Raw genomic sequence first — 25,553 nt, 5'->3', positions numbered from 1 at the left:
ATAAGTTCTGTAAAGAGTGATTCTGTTTTGATTGCTGGAAAAAAGAAGTATGTGAAATAGACAAAATGTACAGGCTATAGAGAAAGGAAAAAAAAAAAGCTGGTGTTCTCAATACCTAATAGTGCGATAGCAGAAATGTCATTTAATTTCTTTAGTTCCAGTTTCCCTATTCTTATGTTGTCCAAAATTTGTTTTGCTATGATTAAATAAAGTAGGATGCTTGAGAGAACTTGGTAAAACTGTAAAATATTAGGCGTTCCTACGGATGCCATGGCAAATGTCTTACGCAGCACACAGAGTCATAGCCTTTTAATGTTAAGAAAGGTCAACCAGCAGCAGGACTGGCCATGCGTGGTAGCTTCGGGGCAGGGATGCTGGACCAGTCTTGGCCACAAGACAGCTGGTCTATGGTGACTGTTGATTTCCTGCCCCTGTTCCATTTTCTCCTGACATTAGAGAAGACAGAGTCAGAGATGTAGCTGCCCCCCATGTTTCTCTGGAAAGTTTTCCTATCAACATAGTGTGCCCATAGAGATATTTTTTTCGGAAATGATAGGCTTTAAAGTAAGCTCATGAATGGAATGAAACATGTGCACCTCCAACATACCCCTCACACATGCAGGAAGCCATTTCCTTTTTGCACAGCTTCTCTGTGTTATATTTGAGAGTCTACACCTTGCAAAATAAATGATGCACCGTCTGATCGCAAAACATTTTTTTGAAAACTAGCTTTTATGTATTGCTTTTTTTTTTTCAATGATCAACACAGAATGAATTTCTTTCAAATTGGTTCTGTTAATGTGAAATTTGAGAAAGTAGTATGTTTAGGGGGCCCTGCCTATTTAGAACGGCTAAGTTAAATAAACAAACTCCAGAGCATATAATATTTGTAGCAAAATAATGTTCAAAAGTTGAGCTCCTTGGTCTCCTGAGCCTCTTATTTTATCTGTGCTTTAGTTGATTGTACTTTACTAAAAATGTCATAAAGGGAATGGAAAGTTACTCAGTAACAACTCTTTTATATCCTTGATCTTATCAGCTAGTTCAGGAGAAGGGTTTGGCTAATAAGTAATGAGGTGATGCATGCCCATTTGGCTGTATATATATTAATCCCATGCCTATGAACGTGACTGAGGAAACTACATAGAGTTGAGTCCTATAGCTTTCAAAAAAAAATCAATGTTACTGCCATAAAGACCCTAATAATTTAAGAATCTGTGGTTGTAGGATTTTTTTGTATGAAACGAAACGGGTTATAGGTCATACTGTGCTCGAAGATGATTATTTAATGCCTTGTTTTTTATGACATAACAAAAGGAAGTTTCAGATATTCATTGGAAATGTCTTGTAATTGAGCACTTAGTACTATTTTCGTTTTCTCATTCTAGAACAGTAAGTGTTGATCTGCTGGGGTTTTTTTGTTTGTTTTTTAAGTTTAATTTGCCTGTTTATTAGGTTTACAGTATAAAGTAATGATTCTTATCTGGCCTGGTTTTGGTTCTTTTCCCCTATTCCATCTCTGCTTTTGCTCCTTCTTTAAAAAAACACCAGATCCGAGACGAGTGGGGCAATAAGATCTGGATCTGTCCTGGGTGTAACAAACCTGACGACGGAAGCCCCATGATTGGCTGCGACGACTGCGACGGCTGGTACCACTGGTGAGTGCCCCAGAGCGCCCCGCACCACCACGGCGCTGCCCCACCAGCACGCCTTAGGTCCTCCTCACGGGAGGTGTTTGGCAGAGTGGGTGAGCGCTCTTGTCCTGAGAACAGTTTAGGAAGTCAAATGTCAGACCTGTAAAATGTAATGAATTGCAAAAACGAAGAATGTTTGCACTGATCTTCAGCCCAAATCCTAAATGTTTCTCATAGTTTTTGTTATTCTTCTTATAAAGATGAGTAAATAAAAGGAGTTACAGGAGCCCCCCTTTTCTGCCTTCCCAGCCATGTTTTATAGAAACTGCAGTACTTGACCTTTAAACATTTGCTGTAAACAAACTGCAGAAATAAAGACAGCTGGCCTGGTTTTTAAACTTCTTCAACAGTTCTCAAAAACTAAAGGCCATACCATCAAAATGTATGCAAATAATCTGGTTTTATCTTTGAAATGTCATACGTAAAAAGGTAGAATTCTGTTCAGTTATGATATATGGTATCTTAAAAATGAAACCATTACTCAGAAGAATTTTCAACTGCTGGCTGAAAGGATGAATGAACTAATTAATCTCTCCAGGAGTGCCTAAAAGAGGCATTCTATATAATATAATAATCCAAATGCCCCACAGTAGTGCTACGTAAATTAGACCGTTTGACTTTGATTTCTGATAAACATATCATACACTTAAAAAATTTTTTTAAAACATAGAGGGCAAAAGAATATGTGTATGTCTAAAACATGTTCATCTGAGTTTATTTTGAACACGTAGGCCCTGTGTTGGAGTAATGGCTGCACCGCCAGAGGAAATGCAGTGGTTTTGTCCCAAATGTGCCAACAAGAAGAAAGATAAGAAGCACAAGAAGAGGAAGCACCGCGCGCACTGACATCTCGACGTGGCCTGGACTGAGAGTGTCAGCTCGGGCTTTCGCCCCAGCGCCTGCGGAGTGCAGCTGGTGCAACTGTGCCATCACATCCACCCCCAAATTCCAGTGGACCATGAACCTGGGAAGGCCGAGGACGAGAACACACCATCCCCTCTGGATTTTTCCCTTCTGAAACACACTGGCCTGTGGCTCCGCGACGGTGTGATTGAAGAGAAACTCCGAGGCGTGGCCCGAGGGCTGCCCACCTCCATTTTTCTATTACCAGTGACAAGTATTATTAATAAAAAAGACCGTACATCTTCCCTTTTGATTTCCTTTATTCTCTCCAGGGCCTTTTCATTAAGGTATTAGATGAGAAGATATGTGCAAACTGCCTTGACTGTAATTTAAGGATGACATCATTAGTCTGTATACAGTTTTCAACTCCTTTCCCTCTATAGTAAGATAATCATAACATAAAAGAAAACTCCAGTTGGAGTGCTGGTAAATATTTTTGTGATGAGAATATATGAAGCTTCCCCCACCCCAATCCCCCGTTTTTAGTACTAACATGTAAAATGTTCAGGCTTTTGTGAAATACCTTATATTTTTTAAGAAAAAGGTTTCTATCATGTCCTGTTTGCTTTTGTGCAAATTATTTTTGTTTACTCTAACGTATTTTATATCTTTGTTGCATTCTAATTTTGCCCTTCTTTAAACTGCTGGAGTCTCTTCTCACTCACTGCTTGTATATTTCATCAACTTGTATAAAAACTCTTCATACTAAAAGGTTTCCCCCTAATGTAAATAATAAATATTTATGAAGTAGTTATTTTTAAAAATTTTTATCGTGTTTAATTCTGGCTTTCTCTGAAATCCACAGTGATTTCAGCCATGTCTGTAATTACTACTGTCCACAAGCAAAGGAGGCTGGAGAGAAAGAGCCCTCCTTCAAAGTCATTGACCTTGAGCTGAGCCTGTGCAGTGCCCAAAAGCATGGTGGGGGGAAAAGGACCCAAGCAGTTGGAAGGAAAACAAGGCAATTTAAATCTATAGTTTATGATTTGAAATTGTTTTGTTTGTTATCTACTTTGTTTCTGTAAAATTTTTTGACTGACTTTTATGAAAAGGACATGTAGGTTCCATGAAAGTTAAAAAAAAAAAGGCAAAACATATACTGTAGCATTTTGTGTTTATATTGTTTTATTTCTACAAATCTGTTCATTGATATTGTGCTTTACGGCTGAAATGAAGTATATTATGAATTTTTTTAAAGAAAACTCATCAAATTTCAGGGTATCACAAAACTTTATTATATTACTATACTGCCCACTATTTATTATATGTTATAGATGTCTGAAAAGTAAACCAAATATTTTATTTTTAATGTAAAAACATCAAATTTAACTTTATTAGCCTATTTTAGCAGCTTTGGAATAAATATAGAGTTTTACTTGATTTTGAAATAACCCCAACATGGGCCCTTGTGATGGGTTTCTTGAATGCTAGGATATGGGCTTTGAACCTAATACAGGTATACCATTAGAAAATGTGATTTTTTTATTGCCAAACAAATTGATACTAGTGTATGAATTAGTCATATTTTAAAACATATTATGTGGTTAGAGAAATGCAACTTTCTGCCAGAAATGTTAAATTTGCTAATCAGTGGAAATGGAGTCTCTCTTTTAAGAGTACAGGATACCATTGCCCTCCTTACTCTACAGGCCAAAGTTTTTCTATCCCTGCAAGGAAAAAAAAAAAAAAAAAAACCAAGAACAACAACAACAAAACATCTGTGTTGAAATATGTGTTTTTGTTTTATTAATTGGAGATCATTCTAAATACTTTATACAATATTTTCACATGCACAAATATACCCATTAGTGCTTTTTGGAGAGGGATGAGGGGTGGGGGAAGTACAAAATAAAGATTATTGGCTGTTTCATAGTTTGCTTTTCCATTTTCTTTATTTAGGATTTAGTTTCTTGAGGCATGGTCAGTGGATCTAGAGTTGCCACGTTTAAGTGAGCAGCAGGTCATGCTGTTGAAATAAGGACGGAGGTGCCTATGTATCGCTTTCTCCCCAGTCCTACGGTATCCGAGACTTCAGCCCACACTACATTTAAGGAATTTCAATCAGTTTGTTGTCCCTTGCTATTTCATGGTTGCTTTCCTAAATCCAGTTCATGATTTTATAAATGGTCTTTGCAATAATAAAACCAAAGAATCATTTTCAGGGGGCTGGATAGCTCAAGGGATTAGTAATGGAATACAGAGCCTTTCACCTCGAGGTCAGTGAGTCGAAGCCAGTCCAGGTCACCACAGACCAAAAGTTGTCACCATCTTAGGACTGTTCGGTGGCCTGTGTGAAATGAACTGGTGGTCTCTGTCTCTCCTGGATGTGCATTAGAACATAAAACATCTGTGTGACAAAGAAAAGTTAGGAAGTTGGGCCACAGTCATTCTCCATAGGGAGAGGGGAAAAAACAACAAATGCCACTGACACTGCAAGGAGAAACAACAGAGGACAAAGCGCGTGTATATGGGTTGAGAGGGAAGGAAGGAGAAATGGGGGAGACAATACAATCCCGTAGAAAACCTTCAGGGCCCCAAAGTAAGAAAAAAATGGCTTTGACTTTGGAGGGAGAAGAATATCAGGAGAAGCAGCAGGAATTGGAGGAACTACTGGAGCTGAGAACGAGACAAAAGAATGAAAGGTATCTGGGGGGTTAGATGCTGTGCACTTGGGAGTACAACCCATGGACCTGTTGTCGTCCATACCAGCACTATCGTTTGAATAGCATCAACACTTTATAAAGACAAGTACTCGTGGGAGAGCCATGCTCTAGCTCGTGATTTTATTCCTAGAGAGGGCAGTTGCAAAACAGACCCCTCACTCCTCGCAGGGAACTGAGAAGCTCGCGTGGGCACTGCTCTGCCCGCAGAGCCAGGTGGAGCTGGCAAAGCGTAATTTCTGTGGCTGACAGGTGTTTTCTCTTGTGGAGGTGTCTGCGGTTGAGTCTGGTGCGGATCTTTATCCCCTGAGTGATTTGTGGGTTCCAAATGTCCTGAAGAAAATCAGAGGGTATCGGAGCCTTCTGACTGTGTCGGGCTTTTTTCAGAGATAAAATATAGTGCATGACTCCACTGTATCACCTACACCGCCTTTGTTCGCCTTTCAATAGGACGATTAAACAAAGACCTACTAACCAAATTAAAGTATAAAATGAACGCGGAGATACGGAAACCTTGCCTCGAAGAATGCTAATGAATGAAGCTCACTAAAGGCATGCTGGCTAAGTTTTCAATACAAATAGTTTTATGGCCAATCTCTTTAGATCATAGCAGTTTGCTTTAGAAGTCCCAGCCTAAAAGTGGATGAGTTACCTTGACTGAAGAATGAAACAGATAATGCCCTGAATAACGTCTGTTTCCACAATGGTATCAAGTCGTTCTGCTAGGAAACGATTTCTTTGAGAATCTTCCATTAGTTGCAGCCTAAAAAAGTATAAAGTGACTATTAATCCAGGCCAAAGGAGGTTTTCGGAATTAGATATATTGATGAACGGCCCGACAGTTGGTTCTTCATTTAAATGTAATATTTAGTCTCCATAGGAGTTATAAAATTATTATCTATTTGCTTTTTATTTTAATCCCGAACAACTCAGTTTTTCATTTAGCTTGTAGAAGGCTAGTGTTAATTGTCAATCATTCCTTCCACATTCGCTGGGCACAGTTCACGCGAGAGCCAAAGGTTTCAGAACCAAGTTCATTTCCAGTAGTTGCTAAGACACTCCAGTCCCTTCTCTCCGTGGTTTTGCAGTTGTCCCAGCAGTGAGCTGTGTCAAAATGTATTGCATCAAATGTATGCAAATTGTTCTTTTCCCTCTTTTAAGATTTATTTTATTGAAAGGCAGTTACAGGAAGAGATGGAGAGAGCTTCCATCTGCTGGTTCATGCCCCCAGATGACTACTGCCGGCTTCAACTGGATCACCCATGTGGGTGCAGGGGCCCAGGCACTTGGACCACTCTCTGCTGCTTTCCCAGGCCATAGCAGAGAGCTGGATTGCAAGTAGAGCAGCCTGGACTCAAACCAGCACCCACATGGGATGCCGGCACTGCAAGCTGCCTCTTTACCTGATACACCACTACTCCTACCGCCACCCAACTCCCATTTTTGCCATACATAATTTCTTGTCCCCTCAGACTACAAATGGCTTTTAATGTAGCTGGAGTTGTGTATTTGGGCATATTTACATTTACAACAAAACAAAAGTTTCACAGATGTTTGCCTCCACTGCCCTAGGAATTAGCGGAGTAGAGATATTATATGAAGAGTAGGTGTAGAGACACTCCACAAGGTTTAAACGTGTTGGGTTTTCAGAACTGAAGCATATTTTAGATACTTAACCCTATCTGGCAATTTCATACTAAGTCCTTGCTCAGTGTTTTGTTGAACTTTGAAGTTTTATGGGAGATTTTTGGTTTGGCTTTGGTTTTGGGGTTTTTTGTTTTATTTTATTTTAAGATTTATTTATTTATTTATTTATTTATTTATTTATTTGAAAGGCAAAGTTAATAGAAAGGCAGAGACGTAGAGAAGTGGAGCAGGGACTGGCGTAGCAGGTAAAGCCATTGTCCACAGTGCCGGCATCCCCTGTGGGTGCCAGCTGAAGTCCCGGCTGCTCCACTTCCGATCCAGCTCTCTGCTGTGGCCTGGGAAAGCAGTAGAAGATGGTCCAAGTCCTTGGGCCCCTGCACCCGCGTGGGAGACCCAGAAGAAGCTCCTGGCTCCTGACTTCAGATCGACGCAGCTCTGGCCATTGCGTCCAATTGGGGAGTAAACCAGCAGATGGAAAACCTCTCTCTCTCTCTCTATAACACTGAATTTCAAAAAATAAAAAAAATTTAAAAATCTTTAAAAAAAAAAAAAAGTACAGCAGCCAGGACTCGAACCAGCACCCATATGGGATGCCAGCACTGCAGGCAGCACTCACCTGCTACACCACAGCACTGGCCCCTGACTTTTTGATTAACAAAACATTTAGAATGGTGCTGTCTTAAGCCAAAATAATACAAACCTAAAGAATTTCATTATTATTTTCTTTAATGAGTTACCAAGTTACAGCATTTTAAAAAAATGTTTGTGATAGTTCTAGTTAATTTATATAGAACTTATCAGAGGAAGTACTTACCAGAGGAAGTTCAAATCATCCAAAAATACTATGCACAGGGTGGGTTGTGGGGAGGGGGACAGTGTTGTGGGCAGTGCGTTAAGCCGCCACTTGCAACACTGGCATCCCATGTTGGCGTGCTGGTTATAGACCTGGCTCCCCCACTTTTTTTTTTTTTTTTTTTTTTTGACAGGCAGAGTGGACAGTGAGAGAGAGAGGCAGAGAGAAAGGTCTTCCTTTGCTGTTGGTTCACCCTCCAATGGCCGCCATGGCCGGCACACCACGCTGATCCGATGGCAGGAGCCAGGTGCTTCTCCTGGTCTCCCATGGGGTGCAGGGCCCAAGCACCTGGGCCATCCTCCACTGCACTCCCGGGCCACAGCAGAGAGCTGGCCTGGAAGAGGGGCAATCGGGACAGAGTCCGGCGCCCCGACTGGGACTAGAACCCGGTGTGCCGGCGCCACAAGGTGGAGGATTAGCCTAGTGAGCCACGGCGCCGGCCTTCCTCCACTTTCAATCCAGTCCAGCCCTGGCTCTTGTGGCCATTCAGAGAGTGAACCAGCAGATGGAAGATCTCTCTCTTGCTCTCTGACTTTCAAATACATACATAAATCTTTCAATATATATTATCGGATTATAATTCGCTTTTTAAACAAGGTAATGATTAGTCATTTTTTGCTAGCTTTTTGAGAGTCTTTTTTTTTTTTTAAGCAAAATGGTTTTATTTATTTTTATTTATTTCAAAGGCAGAGCAGCAGTGAGAGGCAGACCCAGCGATCTTCCATCCAACTGATCCATTCACTCCCCAAATGCCCACAACTGCCCAGGTTGGGTGAGGCTGAAGCTAGGAGCCAGGAACTCCATTTGTTCTCCCATGGTGTTGACAAGGACACAAGTACTTGTATCATTACCTGCTGCTCTCAGAGTTCCTGCCCATTAGCAGGAAACTGGATCAGAAATGGAGCTGGGACCAGAACCCAAGTACTCTGTCTGTTATGGGATGCAGATGTCCCAAGTGGCACCCATCTTAACTACTGTGCCGCAATGCACGCCGAGAAAGTGGATTCTAATGGAATTTCTAAATAGCCAATTCCTTGTCTTTCATCCTATTAATTTTTTTTTAAGATTTTATTTATTTATTTGAGAGGTAGAGTTAGAGACAGTGAGAAGGAAAAACAGAGAGAAAGGTCTTCCTTCCGTTGGTTCACTCTCCAAATGGCTGAAACGGCCGGAGCTGCGCCGATCCAAAGCCAGGAGCCAGGTGCTTTCTCCCGGTCTCCCAGGTGGGTGCAGGGGCCCAAGCACTTGGGCCATCTTCTACTGCTTTCCCAGGCCACAGCAGAGAGCTGGATGGGAAGAGGAGCAGCCGGGAATAGAACCGGTGCCCATATGGGATGCCGGCACTGCAGGCAGAAAGAAGATTAACCTACTGCGCCACGGCGCCGGCCCCTCATCCTATTAATTTTGACTTGGCTGTGTACAACATTCAGAAAAAAATATGTTAGACTCTGAATGTGTTGTACTCAGCCATACCCATATATTTGTAGAAAGAAAGAGGGAGAGAAAGAGAGAGAGAGGAAGGAAAGAAGGAAGGAGGGAAGGAAGGAAGGAGGGAGGGAGGGAGGGAGGGAGGGAAGGAAGGAAGGAAGGAAGGAAGGAAGGAAGGAAGGAAGGAAGGAAGGAAGGAAGGAGAGGAGGAAGGGAGGGAGGGAAGGAGGAGTGGAGGGGGAGGAGGAGGGGGGAGGGAGGGGAGGGGGAAGAAGAGAAGAAAGAAGAGAAAAAGTTCTTTAGTCATTTCCCAGGGCAAGGCGCATCACGTGTTGTAGGGATACAAAGATGCAAGAGAAAGCATGTCCCCAGTGTTGGAGCTCTTAACAATGAATATATGAGAAAAAGAGGGCGTGCACCTTAAAAATGGGTGCAAAGCAGAAATTCACAGAAAGATAGACATATCTGACTGCCGTCTGTTTTCGGCTATCAGTCAAAGACACTACAGAGACTCGCTGCACAGAGTGTTGTAAAACAGCATAGACATGCACAAATCTATGATATATGTATGTAACGTTTAAATACGGACGAAACACTGCATCATTTAAGGATGCACGCAAAGGTGGAAGAGCAAAGAAACAATCCTAATAAGAACAAGGATCATGCGGGTTGGCATTGTGGCGCAGGGGATTCAAGTCCCAGCTGCTCCACTTCCAATCCAGCTCCCTGCTAATACACCTGGGAAAGCAGCAGAAGATGGTCTAAATGTTTGGGCCCCTGCCACCCCTGTGGGTGACCCGGCTGGAGTTACAGACTCCTGGCTTCGGCCTGGCCCAGTCCTGGCTGTTGTACCCATTTCTCTCTCTGTGTTTCCTTCTCTCTCCCTCCCTCCCTCCCTCCTTCTAACTCTGCATTTGAAACAAATTAATCTGCAAAAATAAAAGAAAGAACAAAGATAGTGTGGCAGAGAAGGTCCATTTTTCTGGGGAAGGCAAAGCAAGTTCAGGCTGTTTGCAGGATAAAAAGCTACTGTCTTATTACTGGACACTGATTATACAGGAATCACTTAATAATTGCTTGTGAAAGCTGTGAATATATGTTTTAGCTATTTTTCTACTTGTTGCCTTCTGTAACTTAAAAAAAATAGGAAGTTTACAAAATAATAACTTGCCCAGGAAAATTACTGGATTTGAAACTGAATAGAAACAGAAGACTGGGCCTCGGTAGAGAGAGAAATCTACTGAAATAGAGGCATTCCTGATGTAATGTACATAAGCCAAATTTTTGTAACTGCCAGGGAGAGTTTTGTTTAAAGGAGCAATAAAGTGAATTCTCACCAAGGAAAGAAGGTAAGAAAGAAAAACAGTGAGACCAGAACTGTGGGTACTGCCTTGAGTCTTGGTTGCTCTACTTCAAATCCAGCTCCCTGCTAATGCACCTGGAAAAGCAGCAGAAGATGGACCAAGTCCTTGGACTCCAGCATCCATGTGGGTGACCTAGAAGAAGCTCCTGGCTCCTGGCTTTGGCCTGGACCAGCCCAGGTCATTGCAGTCATTTAGGGAATGAGCCAGTGGATTAAAGATCTCTCTCTCTCTCTCTCTCTCTCTCCCTCTCTCTCTCTCTGTGTGTGTGTATCTCCTCCTCTATCTCTCTCTGTAACTCTTGCCTTTCAAATAAACATATAACTTTTTTTAAAAAAAAATTCTTAAAAAGAGAAAAAAGTAATAAGTATCTGTATAGCTTTTGATTTGGGTTTTTTAGAAGTTTCATTGATGATTGACTGGTTTGAGGGGGACAGAGAGTGAGATCTTTCATCCACTAGTTCACTCCCCAAATGACTGCAAATACTGGGATTCGTTCAAGCCAAAGCCAGGAGCCAGGAACTCCATCCATGGCTCCCACGTGGGCGCCATCTGTGCTGCTTTCCCAGGTACACAGCAGGGAGCTGGATCAGAAGCAGGGTAGGTAGCCCGGACTGGAAACGGCGCTCTGATATGATATGCCAGCATGGCAGGTGACAGCTAAGCTCACCGCACCACCACGTGGTCCCAGGTTTTGGTCTATAAGTATGAGGGAAAGCCATTTTTTTTAACTCTGAAGGCTTAGTGAGGCCAGCCTCAGTCAGAGCTTCCCAGGAAGGGGGCAGGAAAAGCAGCCTTTCCCACATCTAGTCCGTTGTCATCCTTTAAATGCCATTCTCCACATAGGGCCCCAAAGGGAAAGAGGCTGGTGGGTGAGGTTGGTCCAGCGTTTGGTTTTTTGCTTTGTTTGGGAAAAGTGCAGCATGAGGAGCTGGGGAAATTTGAATCTGAAAGCTTTTGGGTGGAGCGGACCTCCTTCCGTGCTTCGGACTGCCAAGCACCCCTCTGGAAGGCATGCTTCAAATCCAACGTGGCTTGAAGCTGGATGGGTGTTGCTGGCTTAGCATCTCTTGTGACTGATGTTGAGAAATTAAGTTGAACTGGCCAGACCAGTGCTGGCCTCTTTTGCTGTTATGTTAGTGCTTCTGCTGGACACGGACACCTTCCTTTCCAGCGGGGTTTAGGCCTTTACTGAATGTGCCGGACTCTGGGGAACTTCCTGGTGGCTGCTGGCACAGGCCTCTCAGTCTGAACCTGGACTTGAGTCCTGGCTATCACTCAACCACTGCTCGAATGTAAATCAGTGAAATCACCGACTTTCTTTCCCTATAAAAGATGAGTAAGAGCAGGTGCGCTGGCTTGTTGTAAAATCAAAGGAAACCACATATACAGTAGTGAGTTTGTTTATTTATTTGAAAGTCAGAGTTACACAGAGAGAGAAAGAGAGAGAGAGAGGTCTTCCATCTGCTGGTTCACTCCCCAATTGGCCACAATGGCCGGAGCTGTGCTGATCCAAAGCCAGGAGCCAGGAGCTTCATCCAGGTCTCCCATGCGAGTGCAGGGGCCAATGGACTTGGGCCGTATTCTACTGCTTTCCCAGGCCACAGCAGAGAGCTGAATTGGAAGTGGAGCTGCTGGGATTTGAACCAGTGCCCATATGGGATGCCGGCACTGCAGGCGGTGGCTTTATGTACTATGTCACAGTGCTGGCCCTATACAGTGTTAAACATAAGGCAAAAGCTCAATAAATGGTAGCTCTAGTATCTAGGTGTGGCTTTTTAAATATAATCCATTAATATGTACTATTTTGTTCTTTCAATAATTTTTTCAGTGCTTCTGTGGAGTCTGGGTTTCCTGAGTCTCTGATCTGAGTTTCCAGACGCCACTCAAATGAGAGGTTGGGCAAGACATTAAGCAGGCAAGTTTCCTTACCAAATGATTTGGCCATTTGAAAGAAAAACACCATTGTGGAGGGGACACTTCCTCCCAGGGTACTTTTTCTCCTGGGTAGGTGGTCCAGGTCAATTTTATGCATGTCTGTGTGATAAACAGACAAGGGGGCGGGCAAATGACCTAATCCCTTAGCAAGATGGCATAGCCAGGGTTAATAGGCTGCAGGTTAATATGCAATTGCTTTGGCATTGGTCTTTCTCTTTCTTTCTTTCTTTCTTTCTTTCTTTCTTTCTTTCTTTCTTTCTTTCTTTCTTTCTTTCTTTCTTATTTATTTGAATGACAGAGTTATAGAGAGGCAGAGACAGAGAGAGAGGTCGTCCATCCGCTGGTTCACTCCCCAGTTGGCTGCAACAGCCAGAGCTGTGCCAACCTGAAGCCAGGAACCATCAGCTTCTTCCGGGTCTCCCACATGGGTGCAGGGGCCCAAGGACTTGGGCCATCTTCTACTGTTTTCCCAGGCCAGAGCAGAGAGCTGGATTGGAAGAGCAGCAGCCAGAACTAGAACCAGCACCCATAAGAGATGTTGGGGCTTCAGGCCAGGGCTTTAACCTGCTGTGCCACAGCGCCAGCCCTGGTGCTGGTGTTTCTAATCATTGCATGACACAGTCCCAGAGAACCAAACAGAAGAGCCAATCATAGAGGAACTATCAAAGTTGGGCTTCTCCTGCGGTCAAGGGGTCCAGGAGTGCACTTCCATTCCTGACAACTTCCATCTCTGCAGAGCAAATGAAACAGCTAAAGTAAGAGCCCAGCTTACGCTTCAAGTGAGCAGAGACTTCTCAAGGCATTCTAGATGTGGTCTGGCTGCAGACGCCTTGATTGGCACACAACATCCTAGCAGAGGGAGCACCCCTGTGCCCCTTCTCCACGAGCTTAGAGATCTGTTTGATATACAAATACTTGTGTCCTTTAACCATTGCGTTCATTAACCTAGGGGCTCCGGCTGTTCAGCAGGTGTTCCTGTAGTGATGGAACCGTTCTGTCATTTCTGTACTGTCCAGAACAGGAGCTACTGCCACATGGGACTACTGAGCTCTTGAAATGTGAGTAATGCAACTTTGAAGCTGAGTATTAATTAATCATTTAACTTTAATTTAAAGCTGCACCTATGGGGCCAGCGCTGTGGCACAGCGGGTTAATGCCCTGGCCTGAAGTGCCAGCATCCCAAATGGGCACCAGTTCTAGTCCCGGCTGCTCCTCTTCCGATTCAGCTCTCTGCTATGGCCTGGGATAGCAGTGGGAGATGGCCCAAGTCCTTGGACCCTGCACCCACGTGGAAGACCCAGAAGAGGCTCCCAGCCCCTGGTTTCAGATTTGCACAGCTCCGGCCATTGCAGCCAATTGGGGAGTGAACCAGTGGATGGAAGCCCTCTCTCTCTGTGTCTCTACCTCTCTCTGTAACTCTTTCATATAAATAAAATAAATCTTAAAAAATAAATAAATAAATAAATAATGCTGCACCTATGAAATTTGTATTCATTAAATAAAAGTTTTCTAAAACAAATCAATAACTAACTAATTTAGCCATCAGTGACTACCAGCTGCCATACTGCACAGCAGAGCATCAGCAAATGCAGGCATTCCTGGCTACTTGACTGTTGCTTTCCTAGTTTTCCACGTGGCCTGGAAGGAACCTGCGGTGAAATGTGCTCACTTCACGGGCACACTCCCCATCTAACTGTATGACCTCACTCTTTCAATGGCCTCAGCTCTTCCATTTTGAAACCACAAGACCTATGGGAGCTCCTGTAGCTCTAGCTTGCTGTGTCTGAGAGTTGAACTGTTATAAGCAAGTAAGTTCTAAGACTGGAGGCTCCAATGCCTACTATGACATCTGTTGAGAATTGAAGGGATGTGTGTGTTGTGTGAATGGAATCCATAGAAGCTACTTCTCCCTAATGCTTTTTTAAATTTTTTTTTTATTTGAAAGTCAAAGTTACACAGAGAGAGAAAGAGAGGCAGAGGGAGAGAGGTCTTCCATCTGCTGCTCCACTCTTCAATTGGCCACAACGGCTAGAGCTGGGCCGATCCAAAGCCAGGAGCCAGGAGCTTCCTCTGGGACTCCCACATGGTTGCAGAGGCCCAAAGACTTGGGCCATCTTCTACTGCTTTCCCCAGGCCATAGCAGAGAGCCGGATCAGAAGTGGAGTAGCTGGGTCTCGAACCGGCATCCCATGTGGGTGCCGGCACCGCTACACCACAGAACCGGCCTCCGTAAACTCAACCCTTCAGTTGCATTTTTCCAAGGCTTTTTTTTTTTTTTTTTTTAAGATCTGATGCTTTTACAAATGAGAATTTTTAAGGTAATATAAGAAAAAGGCTTAAAGTAAAATATAATATATAATATAAGAAAAAGGCTTAAAGTCAAATGAGGACACAAAAAGTAGTACATGAGTCGTCTTTTACAGGTTGGTTACCTCTTGCAAGAGCAAAAGAAAGGCGGGAACAGGAGGATGTCTCCAGCTATAGTGATGACTCCTGATATGTGTTGCGGGGGAGGGATGGCAGGGAGCTGCTGATGGGGTGAGTGCAATTACTAAGATATCTCCACGCAGGCCTCTTTTTGATAACGATAAGTTGGATAAAACACTTGTAGGGTATTGGCATTGCTTTATAAAAAATGTTTATGGGGCCAACGCTGTGGCGTGGCAGGTAAAGCCGCCGCCTGCAGTGCTGGCATCCCATATGGGCACCCAGCTGCTCCACTTCTGATCCAGCTCTCTGCTATGGCCTGGGAAAGCAGAAGAAGATGGCCCAAGTCCTTGGGCCTCTGCACCCGTGTGGGATACCTGGAAGAAGCTCTTGACTCCTGGCTTCAGATCAGCTCAGCTCTGACCGTTGCAATCATTTGGGGAGTGAACCAGCGGAATAGAAGACTCTCTTTCTCTCTGGTCTACCTCTCTCTCTGTAACTCTGTCTTTCAAATAAATAAAATATCCCATCAAATAAATAAGATAAATCTTAAAAAAAAAAAAAAAAAAGCTGCCGCTTACAGTGCCAGCATCCCATATGGGCACTGGTTCGAATCCTGGCTGCTCCTCTTGTGATCTAGCTCTCTGCTATGGCCTGGGAAAGCTCCTGAACCTTTTTAAGAGTTCTTGTATCCATGGACTTCAAATTTGTTGTTGTTGTTGTTGTTTGTTTGTTTGTTTTGCATCAAAGTAAACTTATTTTTCAATTGTGAAGTTAACTTCACATTTTACATATCCAAGATACTAAGGAGGTTAAAAGTACCAGTTGCAAGTGGTTTGTATGAAATATAAGTGAACATTTTCTACTGTGTGAATTTAAACACTAATATGACATGAGATCTGTTTGTATTCACACACTGACTCTATGGCCATTTGAACTGCTTTGGTGTAGTTTCCAGCATTATTCTAGAGGGTAATTTAAGCCTTTCAACGTCAATTCCATTTCTTGGATGGCTAGTTACGTTTTCAAATATTTTTATGAGCACATCATTGTCACTAGACTTCATTTCACATCACCAAAAACAATAGCGAAGATCAGTGTATGGATTACCAAAGACCAAAACCTGTTTAAGAGCTTCCAATTAGCCGACCAATGAAACAAAGCTAGCCCCATGTTCCAGGTTGTGGTCACAGACAATATGGTCATGTAATGCACAGAAATCCAGACTGAATTCAAAAGCTGGTATTCATGCCCTAAGAGGCTGTTCACTTCCATTCCCAATGCCTGGTTAATGTCAATGTTTCACACTCGGCCCCACTGTCTTTGAGAAGCATCTCCTTTATATGAATGGTTTCACATTTATATTTATATTTATTTATATAAAAATACAGGATGTGGTTATTCTACACAACACACAACACTTTATATTTCTACAGGTATAGTATGCCTTATGAGAAATGCTTGGGACTAGAGAGCTCCTAGCTATTGGTTCCCCCTCCAAATACCCACAACTGTCAGGACTGGGCTGGGGCCAGAGCTAGGAGCCAGGAGCTCAGTCCAGGTCTCCACTTGAATGACATGGACACAGCCATTGGTGCCGTCACCTGCTGCTGCCCAAGGTTGGCATTGATGGGAATGGAGATACCGGAACTGGGAACTGAACTCCAATATGGGGCATGGGAACTCCTGATGGGCACCCTCACTGCTAGACAAACACCCACCCCATTATACGATTTTTTAAGATATATTTGTGGGCCGGCACCGCGGCTCACAAGGCTAATCCTCTGCCTTGCGGCGCCGGCACACCGGGTTCTAGTCCCGGTTGGGGCGCCAGATTCTGTCCTGGTTGCCCCTCTTCCAGGCCAGCTCTCTGCTGTGGCCAGGGAGTGCAGTGGAGGATGGCCCAGGTGCTTGGGCCCTGCACCCCATGGGAGACCAGGATAAGTACCTGGCTCCTGCCATCGGATCAGCGCGGTACGCCGGCCGAGGCGGCCATTGGAGGGTGAACCAACGGCAAAGGAAGACCTTTCTCTCTGTCTCTCTCTCTCTCTCTCACTGTCTACTTTGCCTGTAAAAAAAAAAAAAAAAAAGATATATTTGTGTATTTGAAAGTCAGAGTTACAGAGAGAGAGGGAGAAGCAGACACAGAAAGAGAGTGAGCTCTTCTAGCCACTGGTTCACTCCCCAGATTGCCACAATGGTCAAGGCTGGGCTGGACTAAAGCCGGGAGCCAGGAGCTTCATCCTGGTCTCCCACTCGGGTGGGTGTGGCCCAGCCACTTGGGCCATCGTCTGCTGTTTTCCCAGGCTATCAGCAGGATGCCACAACGCCAGCCCAACCCTGAACACAATTTTTTAAAACAAGTCTGTGCACGAAACAAAGTTTCATGGTGTAGAATTTTTCACTGATGTTACATCAACGCTCAAAAAAGTTTCCGATTTTGGACCGTTCAGTTTGCAGATTTTCAGAATAGGAAGACTCAACCTGTATATATATTGGTGTGCAATTTTCGCAATTACGTAGTTTATAGATGCAAGTCACATTCAACGGGTATAATGCACCTGGGAGCAAGAGTGTAGTTGCCACGGGGTTTGCAAGCTCGTATTTTTCACTAAGTTGGTCATCAGATTTCATTAGTGCTGAGACATCAGAAGAATAACAGGAACAAATGTCAGAGACGGCCCAGGTGAGCTGCGTTTTCTCACCTCTACCTCTCAGTCTCTGCTCAGATGTGATGACAGCCCATGTCACCACAGCAAACAAACCTGCGCACAGCCATCGGCTTGTCTTCCCTGGCAATGTCTGCTGTTTTTGCACAAGAGAAGCTGATCTTTCATATTAAGTGGAGAAATGTCCAAATTAGAAAAACACTCTGTGCAAAGGCAAGTGTAAAAAAAAAAAACCAGTGTTTTTAAAAAGTGTGCTAAGGTTTCAGTCATTGTTTATAGATTCAGGTGAGGGCACCAGCTCGAGGAGCCAAAAACCAAACCCACTCATCCTCCCCCCAAAAAAAGAAAAACAAAACAAAACAGCTAACGAAACAGTAATCATGTTGCGTCTAAGCCAACCCACTACGAAGAATACCAAGTGTAGAGAGTGCCGAGGCATTAAGGCACTAAAGAAATGCCGCTGAGTACTGAACTTGAAAGTCAGCATTACCAGTTCCCTAACCCTCTCACACCTAATCTGATGGAGCCACCCAATGGCTTTACATAAGGTAAGTGGAGACGACTCCCCTCGGCTGTCTACGGCAGGCTTTTCAATGGACTTCTATTAAAAAGCCCGGCTGAACTATCTCCTGGGATCGGTGTGGCGGCGTTCCGCTGCCGCTGGCCCCAATCGATTCAGCCACCCCTGCAGTCAACCCCCCGCCGCTCTGGACAGCACCGCGCGCTCGCTGAGCTCCTCCCGTCTCTGTTTTCAAGGTCTTTCCTGAGAGTTGCTCACCTCGATAACCTGGTTTCCATGCTATTTATTGCCTAGGAAGGAGGGAGGGTTGAGCCCCACCCCCCTGGGACGTGAACTTGTGGTTCCAGGGAGTCTAAGAAGTCAAATCGGATGCTTTTCAAGAGTCTGGCGTTTTCTCTGAGAACCAAACATCGAGCCGAATCACAATGGCTCTTTCTTATGTATGACACATTCTTTAAAAAAAAAAAAAAAGGCAGAAAACTTTTCTCTAGTACTTTTAGAACACATTTAAATTGTGGCTTTTGCAAATAGGACTTTTTCTACATTAAAACATGACTTCCTTTTAAGATTCTTTTTATTAACTCAAACAGCATTTCAACCCAGGACCTCCATTTACTGGTGGCAAATCTGGGTAAGTTCCTAGCCCAATATCACTTCTTCCATCACAGCTGATTAGCGTGCAGGTTAGGGAAGATTACAAGGTCAGGGTCAAGCGCCTCCCTTCCTCGGGAGCATTTTTAGCCAAGATAAAATTCAAATGATGTTTTTAGTAAAAATGACTGCCTCTTTTTAAAAGACAGGCACGAAAGATAACAGGGTAATCGTACTTTTTTTTTTTTCAACAGCACAAAAGTTTGCTGTCTTTGCAACTGGATTTATGAAACAGCTGGCTTCAACATGGCTTTCATTTGGGGTGGGTTCTGGGTACAGCATTACACTAGGCCTCTACCTAGTTAAAAGAACCACACGCCTATGTAGAAAAGCATTTAAAAACTTTTAAAAAATAATACTCACCTGACCTCCACTGCTTTTAAAAATATTTTTTAAAGATTTACTTATTTATTTGAGAGGCAGAATTACAGACTGAGGGAGAGATAGGGAGAGAGGTCTTCCATCTGCTGGTTCACTGCCCCAAATGTCTACAATAGCCAGAGCTGGGCCTATCTGAAGCCAGGAGCCAGGAGCTTCTTCCAGGTCCCCCATGTGGGTGCAGGGACCCGAGCACTTGGGCCATTTTATACTGCTTTCCCAGGCCATTAGCAGAGAGCTGGATCAGATATGGAACAGCTGGGATTCGAACCGGCACTCACATTGGCCCCTAAAAATAAATATTCAGCAATCAGTTTTGGATAAGACTTCTTGCAACTGGCTGCATCTCTGGCCACCAAATACTTGACAAGTTTGAGGGACATAGTTTCACATATTTCCAGTTGCTAGAAAAACACAGCAGATCAAGCTAAAGCTGACATCCCATATCAGTTGGCTCACCGGTTTGGGTCTCAGCTGCTCTGCTTCCCATCTAGCTCCCTGCTAATGTGCCTGGGAAGGCAGCAGAAGATGACCCACAGGCTTGAGTCCCTGCCACCCATAGATGGAGTTCCTGGCTCCTGGCTTCAGTCTGACCCAGCCCTGGTTGTGCAGTCATTTGTAGGAATGAACCAGGGGATGGAAGATCTGTGTGTGTGTTTGTGTGTGTGTCTTTCCCTGTCTTTCTCTGACACTGTCTTCCAAATAACTAAATAAACCTTTGTTTAAAAAAAAATACTTGTGTTGGTTTCTCAACGTTCCTTCAACCTTTTGAAGAGTTATTTGTGAAATCTGGCTCCCGACACTGGCTCAGGATGCCCGGCATCAGGGTGTAGCACACCCCAAAAAAGTCTCAAGGGTCCATCTATCTCAGAGGCTCAGCTGAGGATTTAAAATCCCCTAGAGAAAACCAGACGCTGATGTCCTGTGACAAACGTACAGTCACGGTCGGAAAAACAAAAAACCCAAAACACTTCCTCCTCATTTAGAAGAGCTACAAATTGAGGCCCCACTTCTAGCCCTTTAAATAAAGTTCCCCCGGTCCAGGATTATTTATCATGGTTAGTGGTTGCCATCAGTCATGAAAAGTTAACAAAGACCTATTGGGTTTATCTATAGGCAGCTAAACAAACATATCTTGCTCTTCTGTTATCTTCTTGTTAACAAAGGCCTATCAGGATGTTCTAAACATCAGCATTTACTGCACATGGCCCTTTATCTAGGATGATATATAGAAAGCCCATCAATTAGTGGAGGGTTTGTAGATGCCTGCCATATATTCATGAAACTGGGCTGTTCTCGGCTCACTCTCTCTCTCTCTCTCCCTCTCCCCTATAGGGGACACATCGCAGTCTGGTTTCTAGGTGGTATCCCCTGCCTGGGCTTTGCTTCATCTCTGTTGCAGGAATTACACTGTCGGGGTACATTTGGTCCAGATGAAGGGGTGACTTTGAATCAAAGCCGGGGGCTGGTGTTGTGGTGCAATGGGTTAAGCTGCCACCTGTGATGCCAGCATCCCATATGAGCGCCAGTTCCAGTCCTGGCAGCTCCACTTCTGATCCAACTCCCTGCTATTGTGCCTGGGAAGGCAATGGAAGATGGCCCCGAGTATTTGGGCCCCTGCCACCCACGTGGGAGACCCGGATGGAGTTCCTGGCTCCTGGCTTTGGCTTGGCTAAGTCTCAGCTGTTGCAGTCATTTGGAGAATAAAGCAGCAGATGGAAGTACTCTCCTTCTCTCTCACTCCCACTCCCTCTCCCTGTAACTGCTTTTCAAATAAATAAATATTGAAGAAGGAAGGAAAGAAGGAAGCAAGCCAGCCAGCCAGACAGGTAGCCAAGGAACTGGTCTGTTCTTCTCAACATACAACCCCAGGAGACCAAGGTCCCATGCAGTAGTCTTGAAAAAAACACAGAGGGGCCGGCGCTGTGGTGCAGTGTGGTGCAGGCATTAACCCCCTGGCCTGAAGCATCGGCATCCCATATGGGCGCGGGTTCGAGGTTTGGCTGCTCCACTTCCAATCCAGCTCTCTGCTGTGGCCTGGGAAGGCAGTAGAAGATGGCCTAAGTCCTTGGGACCCTGCACCCATGTGGGAGACCCAGAAAGAGCTCCTGATTCCTGGCTTTGGATAGGCACAGCACCTGCTGTTGTGGCCATCTGGGGAGTGAACCAGCAGATAGAAGACCTCTCTCTCTCTCTCTCTCTCTCTCTGCTTCTCCTCTCTCTGTGTAACTCTTTCAAATAAAATAAATAAATCTTTTTAAAAAAAAGAAAAAAAAACACAGAGAAACACAAAGTTTGGTGTAAACATAGGAAGGGGGTTACCACCCACTTATTTAGCATAATCAAGCCCTGAGGCAAACACTTTCATTCTGGTGCCTTCCCAGTCTACCATGCGGTCACTGGTTCTGGTCTTGCTGCTCCTTGGGCAGGAAGCTCCTCTCTGGTTTTCTGAGCCCCACAGCACTGCCGGACTCAGTGCTGATGAACAAGGGACTTCACTGTGGTGAGGACACACTCCCTCACTTTTACCCCTTCCTCACAGTTTCTTGAAAACCTTGCCCCATTTCCACCCCTGTGCCCTTGAGCTTGTCTTTGCCCTCCTGGAATCCTGCTCTCCTCTGGGCTCCAGAAGCCGTGTAATGTCCTCTGAGACTCACATGGAGTGACTCATGGGTAGAACATTGGGAGACACTCCCTGGCACTCCTATCCCATCAGGCCACACTTTTCATGTGGTCATTGATTACCTCTAGAAAGCTTTATGGGGGCACCGCAAAACATTCATGGAGAATACAAAGGAAAGATGACATTTCTTTGGTGCAAAACAATTTCAAAGCAAAGTGTTCTCCTAACATGCATTTTTATGAACTTTTTGAAGACCCCTTCATAAACATGGATTTCAGATTTTTTTTTTTTTTTTTTTGCATCAAAATACAGCTATCTGGGGCCGGTGCTGTGGCGTTGTGGGTTAAAGCCCTGGCCTGAAGTGCCGGTATCCCACATGGGCGCCGGTTCAAGTCCAGCTGCTCCTCTTCCGACCCAGCTCTCTGCTACAGCCTGGGAAAGCAGTAGAAGATGGCCCAAGTCCTTGGGCCCCTGCACCTGTGCGGGAGACCTGGAAGAGGCTCCTGGCTCTTGGCTTCGGATCGGCACAGCTCCCGCCATTGCGGCCAATTGGGGAGTGGACCAGCACATGAAAGACCTCTCTCTCTGCCTCTCTTCTCTCTGTAACTGTCTTTCAAATAAATAAAATAAAATAAATTAAAAAAAATACAGCTATCTGTTAGCTCCACTTTCCACAAATTCTTAAAAGTGTCCTCATACTTCTTTGTCTTTCTCCCACTCGACCTGTGGTCATCTTGAGGCCACAGAAGGTTTCCTCCTTGGTAGTTTCAAAGCTTAGCAAAGTGCCCACTAGGGGGACAAAATGCTAAAGCAAGGAAGGATGAATGAATAAATATAAATGCCCTTAACTCTATTGATACGCCTGAGTAGATACTAAAATCTGCTGGAACCTGCAGCAAGGTCACCCTCACTCCTTCTCAGATGTGGGCCATGTCTCAAGGCCCGGGCCCAGGACTCCACTCCCTCCCGTCTTACTCCTAGTCAACAGGAACCTTCTCACAGTGGGAGATGCAAGCACTCCTACCACTTCCACAGGCCCCACATTCAGCTCCCAACCTGCATTCTACTGGCTTGGAGCCTCCTTTTCAACAATTGGTGCTCTGGGGCCACTCCAGTATCCCATATGGATATGGGTTCAAGTCCTGGCTGCTCCACTTCTGATTCAGCTCCCTGCTAATGCGCCTAAGAAAGCAGTGGAAGATGGTCCAAGTCCTTGGGCCCCTGCACCCAGGTTGGATACCCAGAAGAAGCTCCTGGCTCCTGGCTTCAAAAGCCCAGCTCCAGCCGTTGCTGCCATTTGGGGGAGTGAACCAATAGACTGTCTCTCTTTCTGCCTGTAACTCTGCCTCTCACATAACAAGCAGAGAAAGCAAGCAGTGCTCACAAATGACACACGGGAAGGATCCTCTCTTATTTCTCCCTCCATTAGGGGCCCACTGCACCTAAGGGTGCAGGCACTGCTGAAGTGATGCGGGGAACACAGCCTCCCCTCCCCCGCCCCGCATCCCAACCAGGTGAATCCCCAACAATTGGCGGGCGACGATGTCTCCCGCGGCCCGAACGCAGCATCTCGGCTCTCCAGGAAGCACTGAATAGGATTAGCCCTCGGCACGTGGCATCTCCCTCCTCCAACCTCGGTGGCACCTGCAGCCTCACGAAGGCTCAGGGCTTGGGAGAGGAGGTCTACTTCTGGCGCGCTCTTCAGCGCCTCTATCAGCCACTAGGACCCCGCCCGCGCCTTCGCCCCGACACACATCTGGGCCCTGGCTAGCCCCGGAATCCACTGGTGTCTGCGGAGCCCCGCTCCCTGTCTTGTCCTGGCTTGCGGTGGCTGGCGACGGACGGGGTTGGAGTAGCCCAGTGACGGCTCCCTGTGCACAGGCCCAGGGACTACGGGCTGGCGTGGGAGCAGAGCGCTCTTGGGATGGGGTGGGGGTTGCAGCCAGCAAAGGCTATTGCGGGGGCGCCGGGGTCTGTGCTCCCACGAGAAAACAAAGCCGGGGAAGTCAGGGCAAGGTGTGGAAGACGCGGAGAGGCAGGAGGAGGGAGAGAGAGGCCTTGGCCACCAGCGGCCTTCCAAACTGCCCTTGGCTTTTAGGAGCCTCGTACGGTGGAATTAGCAGTCTGCTCGCCACGCTTTCTGGCGTGTACGCTGGTCTCTTGCGATGGCCTTGGTTGACCGTCCCCGCGGCCGTCCTGCCCGCAGCAGCCCCAGCGCAGAGAAGCGGGGCGCCAACCGCACCCGGTCCCCACCCCCTTACGCGCGCCATCGACGGGCCTGAGTCTGGACCAGGAACGTGCACCTCCAGCACGCCCCATTTCCTGGCTCAACGCGGGAAGGAAACCTAAGACCAGTGCTCGCGGCAGGTGGCTCGCTCCAGAGGCAGAGAGGCCAGCGCGGCCAGGCGGCGGGCGCTCCCGGAGGACCTGGGCCCCCAGCGGACGGCACGGACGGGAGGGCACAGGGGACGAAGCTGGGGAAGGGGTTGGGGCACTCTGATAAGGTGGGACACTAGGGGGCCGCATCTGGGAAGGGACGTCGAGAAGGAGTCCACTTGGGAAGCCGGATTCCCGTCTGCCCTTCCAAATGGCCTCTTCTTACCCCGAAGTCCAAGAGGTTGTCGGAGGTGACCGCGACGGGGCAGATGCCCCAGCGCGAGCCCGCGGCGTCGGCGTGCGGATGGCTGTTTACCCCGGGGCCCCATGGCTCTCCAGGCCGGTTATTACTAATACAGAGCCCGGACAACGATCCCCACCCCCACCCCCCCGCCCGCGACAAGTGCAAACTAGTTTCTGTGTTGGGGGAAGAAAAAGAGAATAAAAGTTTAATAAACGTGTGCGGTGTTGTGGCTGACTTTGTGACGACCTCTGCTGCAAATGGCCTATGCATGCGGAATAATGGTCTCCTTGCAGAGAGGGAAATAGCTTAGTGCTATCATCGTTGCCTCGGTAACCATCAGAGTCCCCATCTAGCAAGAGAGAAATGAGTTATGAAAAGGCTTGAGTGAAGAAGGGATTAACACATGATCCCAGGGACAGTATGTCAATCAAAATCAACTGAGAAATTACACTGCTCTATTGGTGAATTTCTCCGGAACCCGAATGGTAGTGGAGTTGGGTGCGTGGGTGCGTATCCTTTCTCTCTCTCTCTCTCTCTCTCTCTGAAGGGGAAGGTATCATCCTGATTAGTCTTCATGATTATCATTGAGAATTACAAGGAAAGGCAGGGTTACTTAAGGAGTCATCACACGCCCCCCACCCCAACCCACCCCGACACATCTGGGCACCTGGGGCTCTTGTGCCCGGGCTCTGTCCCCTCCAGAGTCCTCCATGGACCAACCCCACACCACACCGCAGCTCGCAGCTCGGGTCCGCACTTCCACCTTCCCAGCTGGAGAGGCCTGAGCCCCGAGCTCGGCCCGGGACAGACCCGCAGCTGCGCCCAGCGCGGGGAGGGGAGGAGAAGGGTCGGGGAGAGCGGACAGAGGACAGAGCGCACCGAGCTGCAGCCTTCGAAGCCACCTCTCGCCGGCTGCCTAAGGCCTCGGCTGGATTTTCAGATCCGTGTTGGGGTAATACGGATCCCGGAACATCCTCCACCCCCGCCCCCGCTAGGGAGACCCCTCCCCCGTAGGAACGAACAGGCGCCCGCGCGAGCTGATCCCCGCACACGTGACGTAGGGGTTGGGGGTCTCAGCCACCAAGAAATGAGACCCCACGTAAAGGGAAGGCGCGGGGCTTCGGTGAATCGATTTCGAATCCCGGGTGCGGTAGGCTGCGGGGGGCGGGGGTGGGGCGCCC

General features: G+C 46.2%; 1 protein-coding gene and 1 long non-coding RNA gene across 4 annotated transcripts in view; one reads left to right on the top strand and one right to left on the bottom strand.

Moving 5' to 3' along the window:
• Window positions 1–4,469, top strand: part of TAF3 (TATA-box binding protein associated factor 3) — a 211,643-nt gene extending 207,174 nt beyond the window's left edge. For all 3 annotated transcript variants that reach the window (XR_011381579.1, XM_002717345.5, XM_051821564.2), the window contains 2 exons: window positions 1,552–1,658; window positions 2,426–4,469. Coding sequence is in view for 2 of the 3 variants with exons in the window: in XM_002717345.5 (XP_002717391.4) it covers window positions 1,552–1,658; window positions 2,426–2,540 (222 nt within the window). In the remaining variant the exon portion in view is untranslated. The remainder of the gene's footprint in view (window positions 1–1,551; window positions 1,659–2,425) is intronic.
• Window positions 4,470–5,452: 983 nt separating this feature from the next.
• LOC103350894 (uncharacterized) lies at window positions 5,453–24,490 on the bottom strand. The gene is made up of 3 exons (XR_007917324.2): window positions 24,355–24,490; window positions 5,910–6,020; window positions 5,453–5,590 (listed from the first exon to the last, which is right to left on the bottom strand). It is a non-coding gene; the product is annotated as an uncharacterized lncRNA (long non-coding RNA).
• Window positions 24,491–25,553: the final 1,063 nt, after the last annotated feature.

This window comes from Oryctolagus cuniculus, chromosome 13, assembly GCF_964237555.1.
Source record: "Oryctolagus cuniculus chromosome 13, mOryCun1.1, whole genome shotgun sequence".
In the NCBI taxonomy this organism is placed as follows: domain Eukaryota; kingdom Metazoa; phylum Chordata; class Mammalia; order Lagomorpha; family Leporidae; genus Oryctolagus; species Oryctolagus cuniculus.
This window is presented reverse-complemented; position numbering and strand designations above follow the sequence as displayed.